General features: G+C 45.7%; 1 protein-coding gene across 2 annotated transcripts; it reads right to left on the bottom strand.

The window, feature by feature from the left end:
* Nucleotides 1–1493: 1493 nt before the first annotated feature.
* Nucleotides 1494–23583, bottom strand: LOC128347680 (grpE protein homolog 2, mitochondrial-like). 2 transcript variants are annotated; one of them, XM_053302644.1, is made up of 4 exons: nucleotides 23459–23583; nucleotides 17488–17644; nucleotides 6291–6372; nucleotides 1494–5147 (listed from the first exon to the last, which is right to left on the bottom strand). In XM_053302644.1, the coding sequence occupies exons 1-4, from the start codon at nucleotides 23533–23535 to the stop codon at nucleotides 4777–4779; spliced, it is 687 nt and encodes a 228-aa protein (XP_053158619.1). In that variant the 5' UTR covers nucleotides 23536–23583; the 3' UTR covers nucleotides 1494–4776. The 2 variants fall into 2 exon arrangements, 1 of the variants encoding a protein (XP_053158619.1); XR_008317655.1 differs by lacking the exons at nucleotides 17488–17644; nucleotides 23459–23583 and adding an exon at nucleotides 7393–11160 and having other exon boundaries at nucleotides 5132–5147.
* Nucleotides 23584–25232: the final 1649 nt, after the last annotated feature.

Raw genomic sequence — 25232 nt, 5'->3', positions numbered from 1 at the left:
AAGGCTGTGAGGATTCTTTTGCATCTTCATATCCTTGAATTGGACATGGCTGGAAGAGACACTTAGTTGAAGCAAGAAATATATATCTGTGCTTGCAGAATACAAACTTCATTTGCTAGTCACATAGTAAAATCAATTAAAATGACCTGCAGGTGGCATAATTGTTGGAAGTCTCAGACCACACAGGATGTGGACACAGCTTTTGTGTCCTGTACCATGCAGGGATGTTTAAAAGCTGGTAAAAATGCTGGCAGCAGCCTTGCATCATTTTAATAAGTAAGATCTTCTACATAAATTTTATTTAAAAAGTTTAATGAATGCAAAAGAAAAATATATTGGTTTATGCATGTGAAGCAGGCTCCAGTGGAGTATCAAAGATATGTTATCCTTCCAGTGGAACATAGGAATCTGCCATATACTGAGTCAGACCATTGGTCTATCTAGCTCAGTATTGTCTTCACAGACTGGCAGCGGCTTCTCCAAGGTTGCAGGCAAGAATCTCTCTCAGTCCTATCTTGGAGACGCTGCCAGGGAGGGAACTTGAAACCTTCTGCTCTTCCCAGAGCGGCTTCATCCCCTGAGGGGAATATCTTGGAGTGCTCACACATCAAGTCTCCCATTCAGATGCAACCAGGGCAGACCCTCTCCTCTCCAAGTGGCTTGCTACCACAAGACCAGCTCTCCTCTTCAGTGGCTTTGTCACAGTGGAGCTGTGACAAAGCCACTGAACACTTCTAATGTGTTAGTCCATAAATTGAAACCCACAAAAGACAGAAATGAGCAAACAATACCACCTCAAAAACATTTTGGACAGGCAATATATTCAGCCAAATACATCCAAATCTGTACTAGCAGATTTGAAAGATCTTCAGCACCTGGAGATTCTGAGGGTGAACTCTATAAAAGGGCCCTGCAAAGGCCCCGAGGAGGGAGATCCTGTGGTATTTCAAGGGGCACATAAAAGAAAAAAACTGTCCAACAAAAAGCCAGAAGATTCCAAGGGAAGGCTGAAGGCAAAAAGCCAGAATCACTTCACACCACGGTCAGAAAGCAATACTCTAGGTGACTTGTCTATGGAAAGCTTCTCTAGGTCAAGTCATTATTGTCTTCTATAGCTAGGACACTGCCTTGTGGGGACATACCAGAGGAAGAATGGTTAAGCAGCAGGGAGAACTAGACAAGAGGAAACATTGCTAGGCACCCTTGACGGCATGAAGGCACTGGACCAGAACAGCATCTTCAAGCAAAAAACATCAGAGCCTGAAGATCATATCAGGCAAACTGAAGAATCACAAAGCACACATCATTGGCCATTTTTGCAGTCCAAGGATTACTGCATCACACTTAAGCTTGAATCCTATTACAGTAGGCAATATCAGTGAGTCCACTGAGGTGAAGAGATTAGGGCAACTGACTTTTATACTGTGATAGGGATTGAATGGAAGTCCTAACCCTAGCCATCCTTACCTAGTAACTTAAAATAAGAAGCTTCGCGATATACAAACCTGCTTTATTCTGTAAAATACCTAATACATCTTACCAAGTATCTTTAAATGAATACTTTACCTTTTTTGGTTTTATTTTATGCAGCCTCAGTTGATTCCTTCATATGTTTAAAGCTCCACACTACAATGAATATTTACATACCCTTTCAACAAAAGTTCTCAAAGCAGTTTCCATAGAAAAATACATAGCAAAGCCCGCTTTCCCCGCAGACCCGGAAGAAGCTCTTCTCACTGATTGTGAAAAGAAATTCAATCTGTTTTAGCACAACAAAGAATCCTTTTGATGATTTAAACACATGTATTGTGGCATAAGATTTTATGGGCTGGGGGTGGGGGGAATGGTGCAAGCTGAAAGCATTCAACCACAGGGTGGTCCCGGCACTGCAATTCCGTTTTATTTAGTACTTTAGAAAATTAAATATTGGATAGTGGCCACTATCACTGAGCCAGCAGAATATACACTTCATGATTTGTTTGTGCAAAGATATAAAAGCACATATTGACTCTATCAAAGCACCCATGTAACTTAAACCCCCTTCCTCCCCAGACTGCTGCCTATTTCAAAATGGCAATAAATAAGTCACCATCCCAAGCCCCTCACTGGACATAAAGGCATCCTATTCATAAGGCATCCACAGCAAACATGTTTCCGCAGACAGGCTTATTTGGAAGAACGTAGCACAGGGAGCTTTGACAATGTTATGTCTATACAACACGGGTTCCCTCTCTCACTCCCATCAAGCAAGAAACTTTGGGCTAATAAGAGCAGCATTTCAAGTGTATGGATTTATACGAGACATGCAAATGCCAACTGCCTTCTCGAGCAATCCAACTTTGGAAGACTAACGTTTCATATGCACACCTACCAGGGAGTAAAGTCTATTGAATGTGGGAGTTACTTCTGAGTAAATGTATATTGCACTGAAGTGCAGCAATACTTTGCTAATTTGCTTGGCAAAGGGGATATCAAAACACTTTGTGCTTGCTAACAAGAATACCCCAATCTTAAACATATTTTAAATTAAACTATTAAAGTGTTTCACTAGACCTCTTATACTGCTATGAGGAGAATTCATTCCCATTTGGTGCTGCAGACATATGTTGGACATGAATTTGATTTTAGTACACCTGCTTGAGAAATTTCTTAAGCAATCATATGAAGCTCCAGTTCCTCCCAGCACACTCTATATTAATAGCAACATGTCAATTAACGTCAATTAAGTGCCCAGTAAAGTGACTGGGGAGAAATACCAACGGGGATGGAATTTTCATTCCTGTAGTTTCAGGAAGTCAAAAAGAAATGCCTCTGGAACATCATAAATAATGATGATGATGATAATAATAATAATAATAATTATTATTATTATTATTTATTCAATTTCTATACCGCCCTTCCAAAAATGGCTCAGGGCGGTTGATAACTAACTCGAGCAGCATGGAAGTCAACAACCGTCAGAAGACAGAATCTAGTTAGCCAGGTGAGAATCTAATCAGCCTAACCAGTCAACCTGCTCATTTTGCCATGTCAAATTTAGTTTGGAAAAGAAAAAGTGACTTCCATTAGTCTGAGATTAACCTGTCCCCAATGAGAATCATTTCATTGTAGTTTCACCTGGTCTTCAAATGAGACAAAGAACAGTTTGGGTCTTTTTCATTGTCTCTCAAATGGAGCTAAGATATCAAATGGAGCTGGATATCAAATGGATATCTCACAGGATATCTTTATTTCCATCTATATACTGTATAGAATTGAAATAAGAAGACCATATATTTTTAGCTTGCATACTACACAGAAACCGACATTCACTTTTCGGAGCCAAACATTCACTTTTCTTTCATCTCAATAGTATCAGTTTCTGTAGCTAAATGAAGTCAGCTCCCATTCTCTATGGACACACTATTTTGCAGACAGTTCAATAACACTTCAGATGCTTATTCAGGTATTTCATCTTTTTTAAAAATACTAAATGGAAAAAAGCAGGTTTGTTATCTAATCATGTATTCTCGGAATCAGGAGATTTCATAATATTATTTGCAAATCGATTACTTGACAGTTCAAGTAAAATGGAAGACTGTACTTTCCATTTGGAGCCAGGATTCTTCCAGGACTGATCCACATATCAAATTGTGCTTAGAAGCCATGGCAAAAATTTGCGGAGCCAACAGGCCTAGATTTTCACCAAAGAGTTTAGGAAGCTTTCCTACAGATGGACAGTGGTCCAATAGTTGACTAAATAGACCATCTAGCCCAGTATTGTCTACTGTGAGTGACAGAGGCAAGATCTCAGGAAGAGGTCCTTCCCAACCCTGCTATCCAAGAGATCCTTTGAGATGCTTGAAATTAAACCTGGATAAAAAGCACATGTTCTCCAGCTGCTTTTTTTTCTCTCTCCCGAGTCTGTTCCTGCCAGCTTCAACCATATTGATAATGAACTTATGACAGGCAACGGCAAAAGGAGTATGAGAACAGTAAAGTCCTCCTGACAAGTAGCTAACTCTGCCTCCACCTGCTCCCTTTGCTACTCGCCGGTGGTTACTTGAAGGAAAGCCACTTTTCACATATTCAGACAGCTTTTTATTTATTATTGCTCAATATACATAGAGCAATAATAAATATTCATTGGCTCTCTCCTGTCTGTTGAGATAGAATTGGCATAGGCAAGAAAAAACTTAACTGGGATTGTTAACATACTGTCCTCTTTCAGAAATCAGTGGGACAAAGCTCACGGTCACCCAAAATAATTTTCCCCCTTTTGTGCTCTTCCAGTATTTCCCCCCTGTTCTGCTGCATATGATATTACTCAGCACTCAAAGAGACTTTCATCTTCAAAGTGTTAAATAATCAAAGCATAAGTAACTGTTAAAGAATCAAAGCATTCATGTGAGGTGGGCAAGTATCATAATCCCACATCAAGTAGAGTAAAGCAGAGGTTAAAGCAGCTTGTCCAAAGCTTTAGGAAAAGCAGCATTCATTCAGACACAGCCATTTCTAGCCTCCAGATTACTCCCTGGAATAAATTCCCTCCTCCAACCCATTTCAATATTTAATGAAGACCTGAAACCAACAGAAAATGTCATACAGCTATTCACAGCTGGAAATATTTATAACACAGAAAAAGCAACATTAAATAACTGTATATCTGGGAAGTCAAGGCCAGACAACTGTACTCCTGAGAGGCCACAACATAATGCTAAGTCGTCTTAATAAATAAAAAGATAAGACATGCTGTAGCAGCAATAATGTGGTCAGATAAATCAGTTCATTAAAGTTCTAATGGGCATGCTCATCATATTCCTGTGATTCTACTGCTACACCTACATGTGCATGTCTGATAGTGCGGCCATGGAGTTTATAGCCATCCAGAGTCACTAATGCCACAGTGCCTGGCTGCATGTTCTCTGCTGGCACATGACATACTGTTTCATGATCATAAGGGTTGTATTTGCTACCAATGGGGTTCATTTTTTGCAGGCCATGCTTAGCAAATATACTTTGTAGTTTGGACTCTATGAGTGAAAGGCCTTCACAGATCCTCTTCAGAGTCAAAGTCGGGTCATACTGTTCTTCTCCTACAGCAGTCTCAGTGGTCTTCTCCAGGATATCTGCTACCTCTACCAAGTCTCTACAGAAACTCTGAATCCCTGCAAATACACAAATAGACAAAGGTCAAAACAAGGACAGTTCAGGAGGCACATGAAGACATAGCAGTTTTTGGTTCAGAGAATATTAATACAGGCTCCAGGGAATACAGAAGCTGCACTTCAGGGGCAGCAATATAGACATTAATTTCCACTCAGGAGGAGTGGAGTTCCTCCCAGCTTTTCTCTGCTCAGTGGCTTTCAAACGTTATGGTTAGAATTCTGCAGCTCCGCTTCCCAGATGTAGTTTTCCCATGGAACTGCTCCAGCATTACAAAAAGGGAGTAAGCAACATTCTTGCTTACTCACTCTGAATAGTTAGGCTTGCCAGTTATTCCAATCCTCTTACTTTTCAAAGAAGGAAATATGAAACATCTCAGAGCAGTCCAGAAGATGCCCATTCTATCCTAGACTTTCACTATAAAACTAGAATAGCTCCAATTAAAGTAATTAACCTCCAGAGCAGCCATAAATGTATCAATCACCCTCCACTTATCCTATAACATAACAACAACAACTTTTGTTAGTCGCCCCATAACAAATTGATCTCTGGACGGCTCACAACACTACATTAAAAACATCCAATACATAAAACAGAAAAAATCACAACACAAAGCAAAAACAAAAACAAACCAACCCGGAATACAATACAAAATACTTTAAAACTAAAATAAATAAATACCAAAAATCAAATCTTGAAAATCAATTTTAAAAATCACGAGTAAACAGAATCACCTGGAGTCTAAAACAACAAAATGATGGTGCCAGGCAAGACTCACTGGTAAGTCTTCCATAAACAGGGTGCCACCACTGAAAAGGCCGTCTCCCTAGTAGCCACCTGCCTCACCTCGTTTGGCAGAGGCACTGGAAGCATAGAATATAGCATGGATTATATTTTATTTAAAATGCTCACATGTGAACACACACTTGTGAAAACTGTGATAAACCAAGATTATTTGTTAACTGAATAACTCTCCAGAATCACAGCTACTAAGAGTCTGGACAACTAACCCAGAGAATGCAAAAAAGAGTGACAGAAAATCAAGGTACGGAGATTGGAAAACGGAACACGAAGTTGATACTCTGTGGTCAGGTGCAGTAGCAAGCTCTGCATCTGCATGGCATCAGCAGTACCCTTTGACTTACCAAACAGCTTAGCATCTTCTACAAATTTTTGGGTCCTCCGCCTGACATTTTCAGAATCTGTCTGGGCCCTCTGGTATCTTTCCTGCAAACACAGAAAGAAGCAGTCAGACACAAAACATTACCTGAAGCAATAGCGCAATGCACATTCTACTGTGCTACAAAGCCAGAAAAGGACAGTTCAATGCAGCTTATTAGACAACTGCAGTCTTCAGTGGGTACTTTAGACCAGGGCTGCACAACTCAAATGCCCTGGTGGGCCAGAACCATCCACAACTTTGCATGCAGGGGCCAAGTTCAAATTTTTAGTACATTTATTATGTTCAAATTAAAAATATTATTAGTTACTTGAGGATCTATTCCCCCTATCAGTGGACCCATAGTTTAAACCAATGATAGTGACCAGAGAATAGGTCCTGTCTCTGCTCAATCAGTTGGGCCCCTAGAGTGCATGCCAGCCCTAAACAAATGCCAAGTCCTCTCCTCTCCCTAAATTGTTGTTGCTTTCAGGCTGCAATGCTAGGCATGCTTACACAGGAGTAAGCCTCACAGGGCATACTATAGAGCATATTTCTGAGAAAGCATGCACAGGATGGCACTATAAAGCAGTTTCCAGCTCCTGTGTTGCTGCAAGATACCTGGGTGCCAGCAAAATAGTCCCCGTGGGCCATATCCTGCCCCAGGGCCTTAGGTTGTGCAGGCCTGCTTTAGACCAAAATATTAGTTTAGGTGAGAAGTCTTAATGCTTTTGTTACTTGCTGCCGAAGTGACTGCAGTTATGAGGGCCTGGTTAAAAAACACACCTGCTTTGGAATCTTCTTTTGGTATTCAATGCACTCCTCCACTAAAAAAAGCACTTCAATGCACTCCTCCACTAAAAAAAGAACAACTGCAACAGAAACCTAAATTATTTATTATTATTACCAGTTCTACATACATGTGTATTGTATTGCCCCACCCAAGATAGCATGCAGTGAAGGCCTCTAGTAACTGTTGGTCATTCATCTTTAGCAGTCCAGTCATTAGGGCGTGTCTGTGCTATGCAGATTGGGTTTAACCTATTTTTTTGGTTGCTAAGTGTTGATGAAAAACATTGTATGCATACCCCACTCCAGACACCTCCAGAATGCTCAGGTATTCCAGCTGCTTGAATCAGCTTTAAAAGGCCTGGGAAGTGATACTTCTACAGTGGCAGCGGTGAGAGATGGTTGGGCAAGTGTCTGCCATTGCATATTATTAGCCAGACCTGATTACTGCTGTGTAGAAAGCTCCTAATTCGAACCAGCCAGTGTACACATCATAAGCCATCTAAGCAAAGCCTGGGTACAAAACATTCAAGGGTTAAGTTCAGTAGAATATAAAGTTTATTAATAATCCCTCAGAGAGAAAGGAACATTGGGTCTTAGCTCTGAAGGGTCCTTTTTCACCGTAATTGGAGCCCATCCTTCAGATAGGGTTCTTCCATTATGCAATCAGAGTCGACAGGAAGTTGTCAAAGCCAAGTTTTCCTGGAGGCTAGGGTGCGCGCTAATACCCAGTTCCGACTGTCATGCTGAAGGATGCTGTGAACAACTATGGCGAGAGAGAGCTCTGTTTTGAAGTTAATGTTATGTTAGGCAAAAGTTTATAAAGTTGGAAACAGATTGGACTCACCCCCTACCAACTGATGCACCCTTCCGCCTGATCCCGTTTTTGTTTTTTTGTTTTTGGAAGAAACATCACAGTTCCTTGTGGAACGATAATGTCTACTAATGTCTCCGAACTATATTGGAGAAAAAATTCTTAACATTCCTAATTTATAACAATATGTTCCTCAAGATCTATCTTCCTACCTACAAATATCTATATCTATGTATACATTCCAGCCTTGTTTGCTTAGTGATGGGCTTCCGCGGGTTGGGCTGGATGGGCTTCGATTACGGTGAAAAAGGACCCCTTCACAGGTAAGACCCAGTGTTCCTTATTCCACCGTAATCGGAGCCCATCCTTCAGATAGGGACATACCCAAGCAGGCAGATGATAAGTATTGTCAACCTGGGTGGGTTGCGGAAGTCCGGAAGTGTACTAAACCACTTGCTGAAGGACCGTCCGGCCGAAGGCCGCCTGCTTCTCATGGAAGGCTGAGATCTTGTAATGTCTTATGAACGGGGTGACTGAAGTCCAGGTAGCTGCCTGACATATAGTCTGAAGCGAGGCTCTGGCTGAGAAAGCCGCTGAGGTGGCTGCACTCCTTGTCAAGTGTGCTGTAATGCCTCGTGGGACCGGAATCTCCAAGGTATTGTAAGCCAATATGATGGTGTCCCGTATCCATCTTGCCAAGGTGGACTTCGATACTTTATTTCCCATATTTGAAGGATTGTAAGATACAAATAAGGAATCTGTCTTGCGGAAGGGTCTTGTCTTCCTAATGTATGTGCGCAGAGCCCTCTTGACGTCCAGGGAGTGCCAGGATCTCTCTCTTGGGTGTGATGGTTTTGGGCAGAAGGAAGGAAGTATTAATGGTTGCGACCTGTGAAAAACCAAGTTTATCTTTGGTAAGAATGTTGGGTCTAGGTACAAGACCACTGCTTCCTCCTGAAAGATGCACAGTTCCTTTCGTATTGAAAGGGCGTTAAGTTCTGACACTCTGCACGCGGAAGTAATTGCCACCAGGAATAGTACTTTGCCTGTGAGTACTCTGAGGGATGCCTCTCTCATGGGTTCAAACGGAGACCTAGTGAGCGCGTTGAGGACCTTGTTCAGATCCCATGACGGGAATCTTGGTAGTGGTGGAGGGGCTAAGTTTGAGGCCCCTCTCAGGAAACGCCCAATGTGTGGGTGAAGACGAATTGAGCCCTTGGAATGTAGATCGAATATGGATGTCAGAGCTGAGGTTTGTCTACGCAGTGTGCTAGCCCTCAGCCCCTGGTCCAGACCTTCTTGCAGGAACCAGAATACGTCCTGCACTTTTGCTGCGATGGGTGTAATCTTTTTTCTACTGCACCATAGTGAAAATGCCCTCCAAGTGGTCTGGTAAATTCTATTGGTGGATGTCCTTCTGGAGGCCAGGATCATCGTCTGTACCTTGTGGTTGTACCCCAGAGCCGCTAAGGCTTCCTGCTCAACATCCAGGCGTAGAGTTGGAGCCATTCTGGATCGGGGTGAAGGACTGGACCCTGGGAGAGCAGATCTGGTCTCCTTGGGAGACGCCAGGGTGGTCGTGCTGACATTGCTAGTAGGTTGGCAAACCACGGTCAGCGTGGCTACCGGGGGGCGATTAGGATGATGTTGGCCTCCTCTTGCCGTATTTTCTGAATCACTCTGGTGATTATCGCCGTGGGGGGGAAGGCGTAGAGCAGGCCCTCCAGCCAGCTGCTGGACAGGGCATCTATCCCCTCTGCTTGTGGATGATGGAAGCGTGTCATGAAGCGTGGTACCTTCCTATTCTCTCTGGTGGAGAACAGATCCACCTCTGGTCGGCCTAGGGCGTTGGCCATCCTCTCGGAAGTCTCCTGGTTCAGGGACCACTCGGCTGCGTCTACCTGCCTCCTGCTGAGCCAGTCCACCCTGCGGTTTGAGGAGCCGGTGAGGTGTTCGGCTGTAATGGACAGGAGGTTCCTCTCTGCCCACGTGAACAGTCTGGCTGACTCCTGCATGAGTAGCCTGGATCGCGTGCTGCCCTGGTTGTTGATATGGGACTTTGCTGTGGTGTTGTCCGTGTGAATGTGAACGTGGTGGAGTTTTATGTGCTGTCAGAAGTGAATCAGCGCTAGGCGTACTGCTCTGAGCTCCAGAAGGTTGATTGACCTTCTGCTTTCCCATGGGTGCCATTTTCCTTGTACAAAAAGGTGTCTCAGATGTGCTCCCCACCCCTCTAGACTTGTGTCTGTTGTGATAGTTATTTTGTTTGGGATGCTGAATGGGTGGCCTCTGGATAGGGCCCTGGATCTCCACCACTGGAGGGATACCCTTACTGTAATTGGGATCCGGATTCGAACTCGTGAGCGTGCCATGATGTTGTCCTGGTGAGGGAGCAGCAATCACTGGAGGCTGCAGGAGCGCCATCTGGCCTAAGGCGTGCACTCTATGCATGCTGTCATGGAGCGTGTTGCCAGTACCGTAGTCACGAGCTGGCGAATCTTCTCCTTCCTTTCTGGTGCTAGATAAATAGTGCCCCTGGCTGTGTCGAAGACTGCCCCCAGATGCTGGAGTCTTTGCGTGGGTGTCAGATGACTCTTTTTCTGATTTATAACGAAGCCGTGCGAGGTGAGGGTCTCCAGTGTCCTCTGGATGTCCTTCTTGGCCCACGGTAGCGAGTGCGAGCATATCAAAAGATCGTCCAGATACGGATGGATGTAGATTCCCTTGGCCCTTATGTGTGCAATCAGTGCCACCATAACCTTCGTGAATATCCTGGGGGCCGAGGACAGGCCGAAAGGCATCGCCCTGTATTGGTATCCCTGGTTGTCGAAGGCAAATCTGAGAAATCGCCGGTGTTGTGGTTGGATGGAAATGTGGAGGTAGGCCTCTGATAGGTCTACTGACGCCAAGAATTCCTGGCTCCTGACCATCTCTTTGATTGTCCTGAGAGACCCCATTCTGAATGGGCATTTTCTTATGTATTGGTTCAGAGGTCTTACGTTTAGGACTGCTCTCCACGAACCATCCTTCTTGGGAACCAAGAACAGCAGTGAGTATACACCACTCCCAGACTCTGTCGCCGGGACTTGTTCTATTGCCCCGATCGTGAGGAGGTGGTGTATGGCCTGCTCCATCAGCTGTCTCTTTACCGGATTCCTGGGAACAGGTGTAGGACGGAAACTGTCGGGGGGCGTAGATGAAAACTCTAGGAAAAGGCCGCGCGCGACCATCTGGAGAACCCAGCGGTCGGAGGTGGCCGTGGCCCAGGCCTTTTGGAATAACTGAAGCCTGCCTCCGACTGGTGTGGCGTCATTGTCTGCGCTGTTGGAAGGAGGATGATCTGAATTGTTTGTTGCAAGGTTGGCGAGCGCCCCCTCTCTGTCGCTGTTGCCATTGGGCCTGGCTGAATGAATGGTCGCTGATTTTGCTGACAGTAGTTATGAAAGGAGCCGTCTGATGAGAAGCTGGACTGTCTGAAACAAGGCCGTAAATTTCATGCCTGCCCCCTCGTCCTGAATGGTCTCTGACCTTTCTGTCTTGCAGAGAGCATCACCTTCTTCTTTTCCCTGGTGTCCACTAATATGGGTTCCAGCAAGTCCCTAAACAACTTTTTACCTTTAAAGGGGGTTGAGGCCAAATTGAGTTTGGACCTGGAAGTTCCTTCCAGTGCTTCAGCCAAAGGCATTGTCGTACTGCCACTGCCGATACCATGGCTCTTGAAGATTGCTGGATGCAGTCCAGACTGGAATCTGCCATGAAGGCAGCTGCCTTAGCCATTTTGTTGATGCCTTGCCGCAATTTGGTATTCTCGGGTGGAACCATCTTGACTAGTTCCTTAGCCCAAAGAATGGAAGCCCTGGCGAAGATAGAGTTAGCCACGGCTGCTCGTACTACGTTAGCTGAGGCTTTGTGAGCCTTCTTCAAAAGGGATTCACACTTCTTGTCCTCCGGGGCCTTTAGTTGTTCATCTCCCTCCTTGCTAAGTATGGGGCCTGACACCAGTTGCGTGATTGGGGGATCCACCACTGGGGGTGCTAGCAAGGATGACGCCTCCTGTGGAAGCATGTAGAGCAGGGGTCCTCAAACTTTTTAAACAGGGGGCTGGTTCACTGCCCTCAGACACTGTCGGGGGCCGGACTATAGTTTGGGGAAAAATGAACGAATTCCTATGCACACTGCACATATTTTATTTGTAGTAGTGCACAAAAAACAGGAAAGAGAATGCAATATTTAAAATGAAGAACAATTGTAATCAACAAAAACAAATAATATTTCAATGTGAACTATGGGTCTGCTTTTGGCTAATGAGATGGTTGATGTTAGGTTCCATATTTGTCACTGCTAGTCGTAGCAAGTGATACAAGTGTCCATCAGTTAGTCTGGATCTGATTGGAGATTTCAGATGTTTCATTCGGGAAAAAGTCTGCTCACAGACATAGGTGCTGCCAAAGATGGTTGCAATTTTGAGTGCATGGTTCCTGAGATTATGATACGTCTCTGAGGGGAGAGATGCATAGAAATTAGTAAGGCTGCTTGATTTGAATGCATCTTTCAGCGAGTCACAAGTCTGTAGTTCGGCCAATTCCATTTGGTAAATCGGATCAACAGTTTCAAGGTCAACAGAAAATGGGTTCCGGAAAAGATGTATGTCCTGTTCATGGAGACGAAGCTCTTTAAATCTAATTTGAAACTCCTTTTGCAACATTTCTAGTACATCCATACATGTTTTGTTTGGGAATGCAACTGCTGGTTTTTCTGCAGACAGGTTTTGAGTTGTGGGGAGATGGCAGAAGTTTTCCTCCTTTACTTTGTTAATGAGCAGGTCTATTTTGACTTGAAATGCTTTCACATGTGAATACATATCACAGATGAGCTTCCCCTTTCCTTGAAGTTGGACATTGAGATTGTTGAGTAGCTCTGTTACATCTGTCAGAAACGCAAGGTGCCATTTCCATTCTGCATCTTTGAGCTCTGGTACTTCTTTGTTTTTAGAAAGCATAAAATCATAAACCTGTGGAAGTAAGTCATAAAATCGTTTCAAAACTCTCCCTCGACTCAGCCAACGGACTTCTGTGTGGTACAGAATATCTTCATAGGCAACATTTAGCTCAGACAGAAATTCCTGAAACTAACTGTGGTTTAGTGCATGAGCTCTAATGAAGTTAACACAAGAAACCACAATTTTCATGACAAGAGTCCAGCTTCAGTGATTTTTTACAACACAGTGCTTGTTGGTGGATGATGCAGTGTATGGCTATTGGATGTGAATGGTAGCGTTTGTCCATCTCTTTGTTAATGCGTGCAACCACTCCTTTCATGGACCCCACCATTCTAGGAGCACCATCAGTTGTCACACTGAATAGTTTACCCCAGTCCAGCTCCAAATCATTCATAGTTTGGCAAACTTTCTCATAGATATCCTCTCCTGTAGTTGTTCCTTTGATGCTTTTCAGTGTAGCAAGCTCCACTGTGACTTCGAAAGAATCATTTGTCCCACGAATGAAAATTAGAAGTTGTGCAGAATCACGAACATCATTGCTTTCGTCGAGTGCCAATGAGAAATAGCAAAGTTTTTTTGAGGAGTTTTGCAACTGCAGATTCAAATTTCCCCCCATTTCTTCAATCCTTCGTGTAATTGTAGGTCCTGAAAGACTCACTGTACTAAATAAATCCGCCTTCTCTGGACACATCTCTTTGGCAACAGAAAGAAGGCATTCTTTAACAAATTCTCCCTCTATGAATGCTCTGCCAGTGCGCGCTATGAGCTTGGCAACTTGATAGCTTGCTCGAAGTGATGATATATTGAGCTGCTTTTGCTTCACAAAAGTATTTTGCTGAGTTGTCAATCCATGTTTCAGTCTTAATATTTTATCTTTTCTCACTTGTCCGACCAAAGAATCATATTTATCTTTATGTTGAGTTTCGTAGTGTCGATACAAATTGTATTCCTTGAACACAGACACTGAATTCTGGCATATCAGACAAACAGCTCTTTCTTTGTACTCTGTGAAAAAATAATCAGAAGTCCACTTTTCTTGGAATACCCTGCACTCGGAGTCAATTTTTCTTTTTTTGGACATGATGGATGGTGCGTGCACTTCCCACTGGTGCTGGCTTGCTTGTCCTGCCTGGGAGCTGGAGGGAGGGAGGGAGAGACGGGGGAGCCGCCCACCTCGCTGATGCCACCGTCCCCCTCCTCAGCCCGGCCGCGCAGTCCGGAAAGGGTGGCCAGAAGGGACTGAAGGGACTTTGCCGCGCCGGGGCTCTGGCGATTCGCCCAAGTTGGCTGGACCTCGCAGTGCAGAGGCTGCCAACTGAGCTTGCCCGGCAGAGGAGATGCCCGCGCCTCTCGCCCGCCACGCATCGCAGAGGAGGAGGAGGACGGGGCGGCGGCGCAGTTTGTAGCCGAGAGGCGCCCCCTGGGGGGGAGGTTGAGGACGAGGCGCTGGTTCCAGCCCAGTCCCGGCGGGTGCTTGGGGGCTGCGGAGGCCGGCGCGCGGATTAAGTGGCAGGAAGTCATCTGCGGCTGCTTGGTTTCCCCCCCAACACCCCGGCGGGGGGGGGGGTCTGTAAATACCGGCGGGCCGGATTGAGGACCCTGCGGGGTCATATCCGGCCCGCGGGCCGTAGTTTGAGGACCCCTGATGTAGAGCTTGTTATAAAACTAGGCCATAGACCTGTGAGAGAAGGGTGTGTTCCACTCAGCCGTAAGAGTGGACAAGAACAATTGGGGGAAAGGAATAACAGGCGCTGGATTGGAGGTAGTAGGGAAAACCTCCTGGTCCGGCTCCTGCCCCAGGATCTCCAGTGGAGAGACTACATTGATGGTGCAGCATGCCTTTGCCAACAGAAGCTCAAAATCCGATTTTAGTAAATAGTCGGGAGGAACACGATGCCTGCTGGGGCAGCTCTCCCTCCTCAGATATTTCCTCCTCCTCTGTCCCTGAGGAAGAGTGATCTGGGCTGTCAGGTCCCTGCGGGTATGGGGGTACCACCGGGTTGTCCCCGGGTCCCTCTGTGGGAAGTGGCTTTCCCCTTGGACCCTGTGGGGCTGGGACCGCAGGGGTGATGGGTTGGGGCTTTTGGGATGGCCTTTTTGGAGGAATATATTCAGCTTCCGAAGAAGATGACGAAGGGAGGTGGTGATGCCTCCTCTTTCTGGGAATGAGTGCCCTGGGGACAAAACGGCCTCGTTCTCCCTCAGGAATGGGCCCCCTGTAAATTACTGAATCTGGAGAGGAGGACTAGTCTCTGCTCCATCCTGCTCTAGTAGGGGGTGGGGGCGTTCCCGCCTCCATAGCCAAGGCTGGGGAAAGGGCTTTAAACTCCTTCACAATGAAGCCCCTCAGCCATGTGGCCCCTTCCTCAGTAATAGGTGGCTCTGTACCTCCCTGCCCCAGCAAAGTGTTACTCACGAGTAGAGGTGAGTTAGGATTCTGGGCATCCGCCTGCTGTGCCTCTGTGGAAGTAGCCATGGTGTTTCTTTCCCAGGCTCCATTGCCCAGGCTCGCCACCGCGGGCAGTAAAGATGTGCCCGTCTTGATTTCAGCCCCCTTCCTTGATTGCTCCACTCCCTGGTGGGCCAGTAGCCTTGGGGATGGGATCCACCGGGGCTGCCGCTGCTAGCAAACCGCCTGCAACAGCAGGCGTTCGCTCAGCCGCGTGATGGGTGGCTTCGCAGCTTTCCGGCAGCTTTCAGCTGCTCCGCCGCCCTCCGTTCTTTTTTCTTCTTTTTTGACTTCTTCCATGGTGCAGCGTCGGCCCCCATGGAAAGGGTGGCACATAGAGCTGTGCTCTGCTGCCCTGTTCCAGAGCCCACCCCCGTGTTAAGGGTGGCGTTTGCATCGATCTCTCCCTCCGATAGGGACACCAAAATGGCGTCGGCGGCATGGGCGCGCTCCATTGGCTGCTGGGCAGAACAGAGAGGAGGGGAGAAAAGGCGGGAGATTCCAAGTTGCAAGGTTAGCCGTGGAGATAGCCAAGGCGATAGAGACTGAGGAGCGAAGAGACAAAGGGGCAAAGCCAAAGAAACGAGAAGCCAAGGTATGAAGTATTAAGGAAGGAATGAAGTTCTAAGGGAGCTCTCTCTCTGCTGCCGATCCTGAAGGCGACAGGAAAGGAACTGGGGATTAGCGCGCACCCTAGCCTCCAGGAAAACTTGGCTGTGACAACTTCCTGTCGACTCTGATTGCATAATTATGGTGGAAAAAAGGGCTGCATTTCTTGGCTAGGATAATTCAGGGCAAGGTGTTGGGAAGGAACAGCCAGGCAGCAATGGGAAGGTTTGGAGGTTAACTTGACAATGGCAAAGAAAAGGAGTTTAGACCTTGGCATGGGGAAACTTCAGTATCAGTGATGTGGTCTGCTAAATTCACTTAATCATAGGTTAGGGCTATAGTTTAGTGTGGTAGAGCATCTGCTTTGCATGCAGAAGGTCCCAGGTAAGCCTGAGAGAGATTCCTGCCTGAAACCTTGGAGAAGTCGCTGCCTGTCAGTGTTGACAATATGGAGTTATATGGACCTATGGTCTGACTTTGTATAAGGCAGCTTTCTATCTTAGTTAGAACTCCAGATAACCAAACCTTCTCCCATGCAGAGGTATGGATGTGAACAAATGTTTTGGCAGGGTGGGGAGCAGTACCTTTAAGGAAGAGTAAAGGAGGTCCTTACCTGCTCTTCCACCACCCTGCTAGGCACAGCACTGCACCTCAGAAGTTCACACACAGCTGCAGAGCTTCTCGCAGCAGGCTGTGCATGGCGATGGATGCACATGGCCACTGGACCTGTTTTACTCATGCTTAGAGGTATCTCTCCCCACCCTGCCGAAACGATGCAGCATGCCGCACCGAATTGATTTGTGCACACCACTATGCAGAGGTTTCAGTATCAGAATAGCAAAAAGCTCATACCTAGTGACCCGTGTAATGAACCACCAAAGAAAAGGGTGGGCGGGATAAATGAGGGAAATAATTTATTTATTTTTAATTAGGTTTATGGAACAAATTACAATTGGACCTTTTAGTACTGCACATTGACTAATGATCTTCTGCAGATAGGCCAGGTGTTTTCAAAGAACATTTATTATATTAGCTAATAAAAAAGAAGGTAAGAACTATGAGTCAGTTGCCATTCTAAAAGTGATTTATCAGGTAATTTATAAGTACTTATCTGTCATTACCTGGCCAGCAGATGACAAGTTCCAATACTCTTTTTGAAGTTCCAACCCTTTATTTCTAAGAATAATTTTTATAGACTCCTCTGCTTGCTTAGCCACATTCTTTAATATGTCCCTCCTTAGTCATTTTATTTTGGTCTTTTAAGGTTGAAATCATTTTTCCACACAACTTCGACTTTTAAATTTCTGTTATTTGATGTGAGAAATAACCTGGCACATCACTGTCATCACTTTGTGACTGGCACATTTCTAATTGTTAATAAATCTTTTGAAACCTTTATCTGCTCTCAAGCTTTATTTGGGGTGCTAAAGATGAAGCTACTGAATGTTCAGGACACACACACTGAAATCTAAAAACCGAGAGTTACATTCAGAACAAGCTCCTAAGTCACCAAGGGTACGTACTGTTAAGACACGGACTTGTTCTTCCAATTTGGTAGCTTTGTGCTCCGAACTGTTCTCATTCAGGAGATGCCTAGGTTCATCAGGGGGCTCTTCTGGTCCACAGTCATCCCCTGTGCTCCTTTGCTGTGCAGCAGTGCTGAAGGCCAAGAGCAAACCTCTGAAATGATACAATGACATAGAAAAAGGTAAACAGAATTATAAAGGCACTGCCTGTTTTAATAGTAAATATTAGTTTTAGGTTTTTCACACGCTGGATGGGGGCGATCGCAATGGCAACCCTTTTGGTCCATTACAAGGGAGCTAACTTCAGTGTTGTGCTACTGGATGGAAGTCTTTAATCTTTGAGCAACCAACTTCTCTTTAGCCTTCCATGAAAGAAAGGCTGAGCTTACTGAATAGACTAAGGAAGTTGAACACAATGCTACAGCTTGGAAGATTGATTCAGGTCTCATTGATGTATAGATGAGCTTTAAAAAATCATTTCTACTACGATGTCAAAGTTAAATGCTGGCTGGCAGGTAAGATAATGGAGTTTGTGCACATCCCTTAGGCAAGCACAGTGTATGACTGTCTTTAAAATTACACAGCAACCTCAGTGAACCAGCCATTTGCAACAGGTATCCTCAAGAGGCTGGAAACCCAGGACAGGGTTTTCATCTCTTTGCTAGTTGCAGGACTCAAATGCCCTGGTGGGCGAGAACCATTCACAACGTCGTGCAGGGGCTGAGGTAAATTTTTAGCACATTACTACATTAAAATTAAAATTATTAGTTTCTTGTGGCTCTATTCCCCCTGTCAAGGGACATAGTTTTAACCAAGGATAGTGACCAGAAAATAGTTCCTGTCCCTGCTCAATCAATGGGGCTCCTGGAGTGTGCATGCACTGTTTGATGGTTATTGTAAGATCCAAACCTGTGAGTCTATTGTAGATTAGATGTTACAGCTGTAACGTCTATCTGTCTATTTAATTCTCCTAAACGTAGCCATCGCTAATCCCATGCATGGCAGCTTTCACGAAAGTTTGTGAGCGAGCTGCCAATCGGCGACGGGGCTGGACGGGCCAGCTGGCGGGCCGAGGAGAAGCAGCTGCCATATATATTTTCTCCACTCTCCTTAACATGGGAATCTTTTTCTGCTTTCAACATTTCTCTCAGTAAGCTGATAAACGGAACTGTACATAAACTGAACCAGTTTATATGATACAAGTTGCTTAGTTAGTGTATTGGTCACCCCTAGATTTGAACACCAGCAATACAAATTGGAAAGGGGATTAGATTCGCACTCCCTCTTTTCTTTGAGGAGGCCCCAGCTAAGCAGACTCCAGAACTAACTGTTGTGAGTTGTCTGACATCCGAGGTCATTCTGGACTTAACTTCTCCATCCTCTCGCAAGAGAGATAACACCTGTTGCAAATGAAGCAGTTAGGGGCCAGGAAGGGAAAGCAGATAAAGACAAGTGCTGCAGCAGCCTCCACCACAATATGGATGAGTCTGTGACGTAACTCTGATTTTCATTACAATCAGCCTCGCATACAATACAGTAGGCAATCCACACACTGTCTCACCCAGGAAGGACAATAAGTAACAAAGCATTCCAGAGCAAGTCTACCCGAACATCTTTAGACAGCAAAGCATGACAACAGAAAGGTGCCCCTGAGGCACGTTTTGGGATATAAGTATCCCTAACTCCATGACTCTCTGTGGTCGCTAAGAGTCGACACCAACTTGATGGCACTTAATCAATCCATCAGCTCCATGACCCAGTGTGCTCCCTTGTGCTTTACACTGGGGCCTCTACTGCTACAAGTACTTCTTGTACACTGGGGCCACTCGCACTGAAATCACAACCTGCCTGGCCAATTTGCTGCCCTCATGCCGAGGCTCAGCATATTGTTCCTGGTTTTAGATTGGTCCTCCTGCTGCTCTATCCAGCTGGCCTCACTCTGGAACTCTCCTCACGAGGAACCCCACTAACTCCTTCACTGCTCCTGCTCCCCACTTCGCTTCCTTGGATGGGCGCTAGTCTCCAGCTAGTCCCTGGCTGAGTTGGATCTTCGTGAGGACAGGTGATATAGCCTCTTGCCCAGCTTCTTCACAGCTGAATCTATCCCTGAATCTTATTTCTGAAACCTCACCCCCATCTTAAAGTATCTTTCTCTAGCCCACCTGGGAATTTACACATAATTTGGAACTTCAAGCTAAATGTGCTTTACAATAGTCTGTTTTTAAACATTTTTGTATTACTTTTATGTTAGGATCACCTAGTAACTTAGTCTTACTTTTATTATTTTTCTTTCAATAAACTCCTTTTTGATTTAATTAAAACCTCTCTCTCAAGCCAATTTTCTTTAGTTCATCCGCTTGCACAAATTAAGACTGCTCAGAACTGTCTCCCCTTTTGAGCTAAATTCCCCACATTTGCCCGAACTGGGGGTGCCAACTAATCATGCTTGAGGCAGTTTCATCAACATCACTGAAAAGTATTGTTATAATATACAACTATAGTATATTGTTACATCCGAATTTGTCTCAATTATATGGGCCCAGCAACCAAGATAGTACAATTTGTTTAAAGTACTTCTTTAAGGAATACACATCCCATGAGCAGAAATTGGAATACTTCAGTCACACTTCCCAAGTGTTATCCTGAGCACGCACAGAACAGTACAGACAGCTCTGAAAACTAAGTTCCTGAAAAAATTACGTACACTGCCTTTACTACCAAGTATTTTATAATCTACAGGAGTGTTTGCCCAAGACACAGAAATCTATCACATGCTCGCTATTATTATTTATCACGGGTATATTGCTCTGCAAAGATAATAAAGTAAAAAATTTAGCTCTGGAATTTACTATGAGATCACTTCCTTAAATGCTGAGCTTAACTGCGTTTCAACCATTTATTCTCAGCTTGGCTCACCTTTTTTCTTTTTCTTTCGAACTTCTGACATTATTTGTCATCAGGATGCATGCAAAGCAATGCAAAAAATCGGGGTGGAGGGGTATTTGAGTATAAGGTGTAATCACCACCAAAAACCTGTGCTTTATAACCGTCTTAAAATAGAGTCTAGGGGGAGGCTAAGCAGACATGTTGATAAGCCTCACTGAGTGGTAAGCACAGATCTCAGGCTTCTGGGACGAAGGACAGATAATAATGGCTGTTCCCCATATTTGGAAAACAAAGTCAGCAGTTACATTGTTCCATCTCCAGCACAAATCAAAGCACACAGACCGATTGTAAGGCGAAGAAAAGGAGTAAAAGCGAAATATGGTAGCATTATATTAGCAAAGCTGGAAACTACTTTTAGGTGGGAAACTAGGTAGGGAATCAATAGAAGCCAAAGTATTAGCTGTATTTTCAACCCTCAAATAATAAAGACCAATCTGCAGGTGATGGAAGATAATTTTCCTGAAGTCCTAAGCTCTCTCTGCAGGGTGACTAAATGTGGTATTCTTGAAAGTACATACCACATTGGTCGATTAGGTGGGGGGAAATCCCTAGATGGTAATACCTTTTTCACAGGGATGAGCAACTTTGCCTGCCTCCAGATGTTGGGCTACAACTCCCATGATCCCTGACTATTGGCCACTGGGACTGGGGATGGTGGGAATCCTAGTTTAAGGACAGCTGGAGGGCTGAATTTCTGCAACCCTGCTTTATTAGGACCACGCAAAATGATTTAAAAAACCTTATAAACTGGGCACTTGTAATAGCCCTAAAAGTATAACAGTGTTCAGATGGCATGTAAGAAAAGCTAAGGCAGCAGATTAGTTTCACTAAATTAATTTCACTAAATGCTAGACACTCATCTCAGGTTGCATTCAGGGTTCCCGTGATGAAGAAAAGACAATCACAGTGGTTGTTCCATTTTTAGAAAACAAAGTCATGCATTTAGTTCTGTTCCCAGTGGAAATCGAAACATACAGGCCAACACTTGTAAGATTTTTATGTACTTTGAATACCACATGATGCAACATGAGTCTGCTTAACTCTTCCAAGACCTCAACTTAAGGCTGTTAAAAATTGCAGTTTATGAAAGGATATCTTTACACCATGTCCACCTACATTCCCACACCCCATTGTTTTTGCTTTGCTTATCCAACCTGATGAAGAGTTCTGGAGAATTCGCAAGCTTAAGATTTTTAGTCATTTGCTTGATCCTAATAAAGATATTTCTAAAATTACTGTGTTTGGACTTCCAGCACTGTTTCCCAAGATATATCTGCAAACACTTTGCTTCTGAAATAAGATAAATGCATTACTGTACAGGCATGTCATTTTTGCAGATCCTTAGACATGGGCATGTCTCCCAAGGGAGTACTCATGTCTTTCAGATATAATGCACAGAGTGATCTTTAAGTCACAGCTTTAGAAGGGTTACAGAGAATCAGCAACCTACAGGTTTTCAGGACTACTAAGAAAATCCCAGACACATAGAATGTATTATTAAAACTCTCCACTTCAAAAGCAATTAATTCTCCAAATCTGGTAGTCAGAAATTGTTCTTCAGTAACAGAAAACAATAAAGAAAAAGGTTTGACACCTTTTGACAAAGGTTTGACAAAAAAAATATATTTTGCCTGCCATTTGTTTTTATTGGGACCTTTTACAGCTATGCATTTTTACATTTATACCCCACTCTTTCTTAAAGGAGCCCAGAGAAGTGTACATAGTTATGTTTATCCTCACAACAACTCTGTGAGGTAAGTTAGGTTGAGAGATAAGTGAATGGCCCAGAGTCACCAAGTGAGTTTCATGGCTGAATGGGGATTTGAATTTGGGTCTCCCTGGTCCTAGTCCAACACTCTAGCCATCTTCAAAATAAGCTGCAAATATTGTCAAACTGCAAGGTGGGGGTAACTATAATACCCACCTGGGTACCACAATACCCAGAAGAAGCAAAGCCAATGAGTGCAAGCAGGATTGACCAACCTGTTGTTGTTTGCAGAATTTTGCAAATATGCAGTTTGAACCACTGAGGTTGTCAGGGAAAGTGTTCAATGTTTATGGAGCTTGAAGCACCTTGGTTGTTGGCTAGTGCCTACCTTGTGTTTCTTTTCAGATTGTGATCCCCTCTGAGACAGGAAACCATCTTATTTATGTTTCTATGTAAACTGCTATGAGAACTTTCGTTGCAAAGCAGTATACAAATATTCATAGGAGGAGGAGGTACCTGGAAGCAACAGTGGGAGAGGGCTATTGCTCTCTGCACACAGGCTTCGTAGAAAACAGACATCTGGCTGGCTTCTTTGCAGAGTACTGGACTGTATGGATGCCCTGGGTCCAGTTCTCCTGATCTTCTTAGAGCCTGAGATGGCTCCAGCATCTTCAAAAATAGCACAAAAGGGGAAACTCCACCAGCTGCCCGAATTCAGCCCTGCGAGGGTGGGAAAAGAGAACCCACACACTGCTTGGAGCAATCCTTAGGCGTTGTGCAACACTTCACTGGGCACAGAGAAGCCTTCATTCTCAGGATCTCGCTATGGCACCTCTTGCAACTGCCCTCACACCACCCAGCTGCGTGCCATGCCTGAGCGCAGAAAGGAGATACTACAGTGAAGGAAAAGACTGGGAGAGGCGAGGAGAGCAGGAGGCTTTGCCTTGTGATTTTTCTCGGAAAGCAGTGAAGGGGGGCCCACTTAAAAGCAAAAATAGTCCCCGGAGCGCCTCGTTACCCAGCTGACACAGTCACATCGCACCATAATTCTGACCTTGGAAAAAGGGGGGCACACAAGCACACCTCCCCAAAGCAGCCTCTTTGGGTGGACAGATTCCACCCACACGCTGCAAGGGAACAAGAAAAGCTGAGGGGGGTGGGGGAAGGTGTTTGTGGGGGGAGGGGGGAGAAGCAAGTGCTCAAGGGGGTGAAATGAACAACTCTCCACCCACCCCGGGCAGGCAAAGGAGGATGAGCTGGAGTAGGGATAATTCAAAGAAGCGGTGGGCCGGTAAGGCGGCGGCGACCCCGTACCTGTTGCAGCGAAATGGACGGTGGCTAAGCTGGAACAAGGGGCTGAGGCAGTTTCGCGCAGAGCCGCCTCCTGCCATCGCTGCATGCAGCGTGGTGGATCACGAAGTACCAAGCGGGGGGGGCAGGAGGAGGAGGAGGTGACTACATCTCCCATCAGCCACCTCACTCGTGATACGCCCACGGATCTCTGTCCCCGCCAGCCCTTGTGCCAAAAGAAAGCTCCACCCTTCAGAACTTAACTCTCCTAGAGGGTGTGTGTGTTAAGCCGGCAAGCAAAGGAATAGCAGCGGCCATTGGGTGCTTTGGGGTGGGGAGTGATTTCCTGTGCTTGCTCAGTCTAGGGCTGCCAGTGGAGGTGTTGCTAGGTCCTTAAAATATTTGTACGTACCCACAGCCACCCCCTATTTCCGACAGTCAATCCCCTTTGCATGCTCTATAAAGCAGACCAAGAAATCTCTCTCTCATTTTTTTGAAGCCAGCATCCTTGTTACAGCTAACATGTTTGGCCCCCACAGTACTTGCTTAATTTTCCAATTTCCCTTGCTCCCTTTTGCAATCACTTTGTACAGTGGCCTTGCCACCGCATGCCATTTTCAGAGGTGGGGTTTACTGTGCCTTAGTATCTCACCCCTCGGCCTTTATATTTGGTTTCTTTGCTGCCTCAGTTTTTTAATTGCACAGTTAAGCTGCACATTATTTTAAATACAAGAGGGTTTTGGGGGGGGCGGGGTTGAGGGGGGGACCCAAAGTTTTGCAGGAGGCTTTCAGCAAAAAAAAAAAGGCTCCTGGGTCGTCACCATCACTTCCACTAGGAGTCCAGCAGCTGGGTTGCTGGTGGTGGTCACAAAAGAGCCACCCACAGCAAGAACGCCCTCTCCACTGAGCCTTGTAGGTGGGTTGCTGGTGGACAAAATGTCTGCTCGCTATTCCTTTGCCTCTGCTCAACAGGTGAACTGCCACTGGGCATGACGGCTACCTGCCACCCCTTCCTCCACCACCCTCAACTTCTGGGTTGCTGCTGGGTTCTGAGGGATGCGCACCCGTCCCTTGACTGCCGCTCTCCACCACGCTTGGCAGCTAGGTTGCTGATGGGCATGAAGGACACCTGCCACCCCCTCTGCCATGCCCACCAACTGGATCGCCATTGGGTGCAAGAGCCACCTGCTGCCCACACCACTGTGTAATTCCTGGGTCTGGAGTCTCCCCCCCCCCCCCCCATGCTCACCTACTGGGCTGTAGCTGGGTTTGAGGGCCACCTGCCACTCCCTCCACAATGCCCAGCAGTTGGATCACCACGGGGCACGAGGCCTGCCTGCCACTGTGTCTGGCAGCTGCATTGCTGCTGGGGGAGGGGGGCACAAGAGCAGCTTGCCCCCACCCTCCACCAAGTCTAGCACCTGAATTACTGCTGGGCGCAAGAACCCCCTGCCATGCCTTCGCAGTGCTCAACACTTGGGTTGCCTCTGGAGGTGAGGGCTGCCCACTGTCCCTCTCCCTCCACTGAGCCCCAGGCCGAAGGGGAGGGAATGTGGAGAAGGTGTTTGGCATTTGTTCTCCCTCCCCCTCTCCCTTTCCATTACAGTCACACAGGATGTCAGCCTTGCGACAAAATAGGCAGCAGTGGGGAGCACCTGGCCTGACAAGTTCCAGCTCAAAGCTCCCCACTGTCTTCTGCTTCTTCCAAGCAAGATGAGGAGTGGGGACATGTGGGGAATACAGCCAGTAGGTCCTGGGCTCCCAACCAGACAGTGAGGGCTTGTGCCTTTTGTATCCA

Source organism: Hemicordylus capensis, chromosome 2, assembly GCF_027244095.1.
Source record: "Hemicordylus capensis ecotype Gifberg chromosome 2, rHemCap1.1.pri, whole genome shotgun sequence".
In the NCBI taxonomy this organism is placed as follows: Eukaryota; Metazoa; Chordata; class Lepidosauria; order Squamata; family Cordylidae; genus Hemicordylus; species Hemicordylus capensis.
This window is presented reverse-complemented; position numbering and strand designations above follow the sequence as displayed.

Excerpts from the sequence above, each read along its gene's own strand:
- LOC128347680 (XM_053302644.1), bottom strand. The coding sequence starts at position 23,535 with ATGGCAGGAGGCGGCTCTGCGCGAAACTGCCTCAGCCCCTTGTTCCAG. Across the intron at positions 17,645-23,458 it reads CGTCCATTTCGCTGCAACAG|AGGTTTGCTCTTGGCCTTCA; the intron begins GTACGGGGTCGC and ends GTATCATTTCAG. Across the intron at positions 6,373-17,487 it reads AACAAGTCCGTGTCTTAACA|GAAAGATACCAGAGGGCCCA; the intron begins GTACGTACCCTT and ends CTGTGTTTGCAG.